The sequence below is a fragment of the Triticum dicoccoides genome, chromosome 4A (assembly GCF_002162155.2).
Source record: "Triticum dicoccoides isolate Atlit2015 ecotype Zavitan chromosome 4A, WEW_v2.0, whole genome shotgun sequence".
Classification (NCBI taxonomy): Eukaryota; Viridiplantae; Streptophyta; class Magnoliopsida; order Poales; family Poaceae; genus Triticum; species Triticum dicoccoides.
In genome coordinates this window covers 300,926,021-300,928,552 of record NC_041386.1, presented here as the reverse complement: position 1 = coordinate 300,928,552, position 2,532 = coordinate 300,926,021, and the positions used below count along the sequence as shown (strand labels likewise).

Here is a 2,532-nt window from a genome sequence, read left to right as displayed (position 1 = left end):
TGGTGGCCGATCAGTCCTTTGGATGGTGGTGTTGCTTCCTTGTGCTTGCACTCCTCGATATGCGTGAAGCTTGTTGGTTCCTTGTGCTTGCACTCCTCCTCGATATGCGTGAAGCTCAGCTCAAACCTATACATGCGCGAGGGGGAAGGGTCAAGTAGTATACCATCCAAGAAAGTAGACACGCATAGAGGATAAAATTTATCTTAGTATATGTGATGCGCGTGTCCCTTGGCAATGGAGCCACCAGTCTCTTGAAATTTCAGTCATGGAAGAAAAGATGGCTTAGATCTCACATCTATACGCTCCAATAAAAATATAGCATCTCACATGGCTTTGGTCTCACATCTATATTTTTGGATTGATAAATCTCCACCGCTCAGTTTTCTATTGCTTTGATAATACAAAGATGATCAAATGCTACATGCTAAAATTAGCTTTCCACTGTCTAAATGTAAAATTATATATTATCTTGCCAGTACAGCATCCTATAGCTGGTTTAGTATTGCTTAACACTCTTATACTGCATCCCAAACCTAAGTGCTGATATAAGCAACATATATTTCGTTGACATGAAATTGACTTTATTATGAAAATTCATGTTTTAGCTTTCAATGACTTTATTATGAAAATTCATGTTTTAGTTGACATATATTTCTGAATGAATTGTAGCGAGTCATGTAAATTAGCTGCAGTTCTTGCCTGTAATGTCATCTTTTGGATTTGCCATTCACAACTTACATCTGTAATAACATATCCTTACAAATAGACCCAGAGACTTGTTGTCTTTTGATGCTCTGTGCCAATGCCTGAAATATATCTTTGAGTTAACACAAGCAGATCACACCGAAAGTTGGGACAGTGTGCTTTGGTGTTGTTGCTAGTCAAGCAGCGATCATTCTTGCTGGTGGTGAGAAGGGGATGCGCTATGCGATGCCTAATGCCAGAGTAATGATTCATCAGCCTCAAGGTGGATCGGAGGTATGATTGTTGGTTTTGTATATGATTTTTTCTAGCAAAAGCCTTGCGTCTCTGATGCATTGATAAGAAAGAGTTTGTACAAAGCCCAAAGATTGGCAGCGCCCAGAATTACAGCAGGATGGCACTAAACGGTGCCTGCCTCAGCTGGTAGCAATGCTGCATGACCCTCTTGTGTCCTTGTCCTTGCCCATTGCCTAGCTTCCGACTGGATAGTGTCAAGGAAGCCGGCTAAACTGAGCCAGGCGTTGTCGAAAATTATCGCATTACGATGCTGTTTGGTATATGAATCGTGTAGCAGGATGTTTTTCTTTAATGTTGTGTGACTAATTTGATATTCCCTCCGTCCCATATTAATTGACGCTCATACGGATACATTACGCTCATACGGATGTATCTAAATGTATCCGTTTGAGCTTTACTTAATATGGAAAGGACGTAGTAATAGCCATCGTTGAAGCTTGCTGTGATGCTAACGATCAGATCACCTGCAGGGTAATACAGAGGAGGTGAGGAGACAGGTTGGGGAAACCATTTATGCTCGAGATGTAAGTTTTTTTTTACCAACATAAGTCTCCTTAAGCATGCTTTTGCTCAGATGCTTGAGGGGCTACTGTTTTTTTTTCCTAAGCTGTGATTAAAGGTCCTGAAACCTTGTGCACGCAGAAAGTTGACAAAATGTTTGCTGCTTTCACGGGGCAACCCATCGATATAGTGCGACAGTGGACAGAGAGGGATCGTTTCATGTCGTCGTCCGAGGTAACCTCTCGCTTCATGTCCTCTCCTCTCCTTTAGCACAAGAGAAGCAGAGCAGTAACCTGTGGTGACCTTATGTTTCGTTCACATAGGCCATGGACTTCGGACTAGTCGACGCATTGCTGGAAACGGAATGCTAAGCAAACGGCTGCAAATTGGAGCTCTAAGTCAGATACATTCATCATGTTTCGTTGCCCTTTCAGTTGGGACCGACCTATGTTTAGTGACTAGGGATGAGAAGAAGGGGGTGTCATTTGCCTCTTAGGAGTTTGGCTTGGGCTGCGGGTGATTTTGTGTTGGAGATATTATTGATTTTCTGATTAATTTAATTCATAAGTAAATCATCATGACAATGTTGACAATCCTAATCTCACATTGTAAGCTAATGACGCGATTGCATGCTAGGCATATATTATATGGAACTATATGAAACTTATAACCAAAATACTAGGCCTGTAAGGGTTTGAATTTTCTGGATTTTTTGACTTTTTCTTACGGTTCTTGTCAATTTGACGCATGTGACTGGGTTAATTCTCTGCATAGCTTTCTTTAATGCTTATAATATTTTGCACGTTTCTTTCCTCCACCGCTTTGACTGTTGCTGCTTTGATCGGCCTTCTAGGCTGTTGTGTTTACTTTGTACATGCCATGCGTACCATCTTCTCTGCCGCCTGCTGCCTACCGCGTGTCCAGTTCTCTCGAGGCTCGATTTCTTCCCTGCTGCCCACCGCTAAATCGCGGTTGTGCCTATATAAAGGGCACGATTTCTTTGCCCAGGCCACCATCGCTGCGTTGTTGCTT

General features: G+C 42.2%; 1 protein-coding gene across 2 annotated transcripts in view; it reads left to right on the top strand.

The window, feature by feature from the left end:
• LOC119285816 (ATP-dependent Clp protease proteolytic subunit 6, chloroplastic-like) overlaps window positions 1-2,226 on the top strand; it is a 24,768-nt gene extending 22,542 nt beyond the window's left edge. For both annotated transcript variants that reach the window (XM_037565145.1, XM_037565147.1), the window contains exons 6-9: window positions 838-978; window positions 1,470-1,523; window positions 1,642-1,734; window positions 1,824-2,226. In XM_037565145.1, coding sequence (XP_037421042.1) covers window positions 838-978; window positions 1,470-1,523; window positions 1,642-1,734; window positions 1,824-1,871 — 336 coding nt within the window. In that variant the 3' untranslated portion in view covers window positions 1,872-2,226. The remainder of the gene's footprint in view (window positions 1-837; window positions 979-1,469; window positions 1,524-1,641; window positions 1,735-1,823) is intronic.
• Window positions 2,227-2,532: the final 306 nt, after the last annotated feature.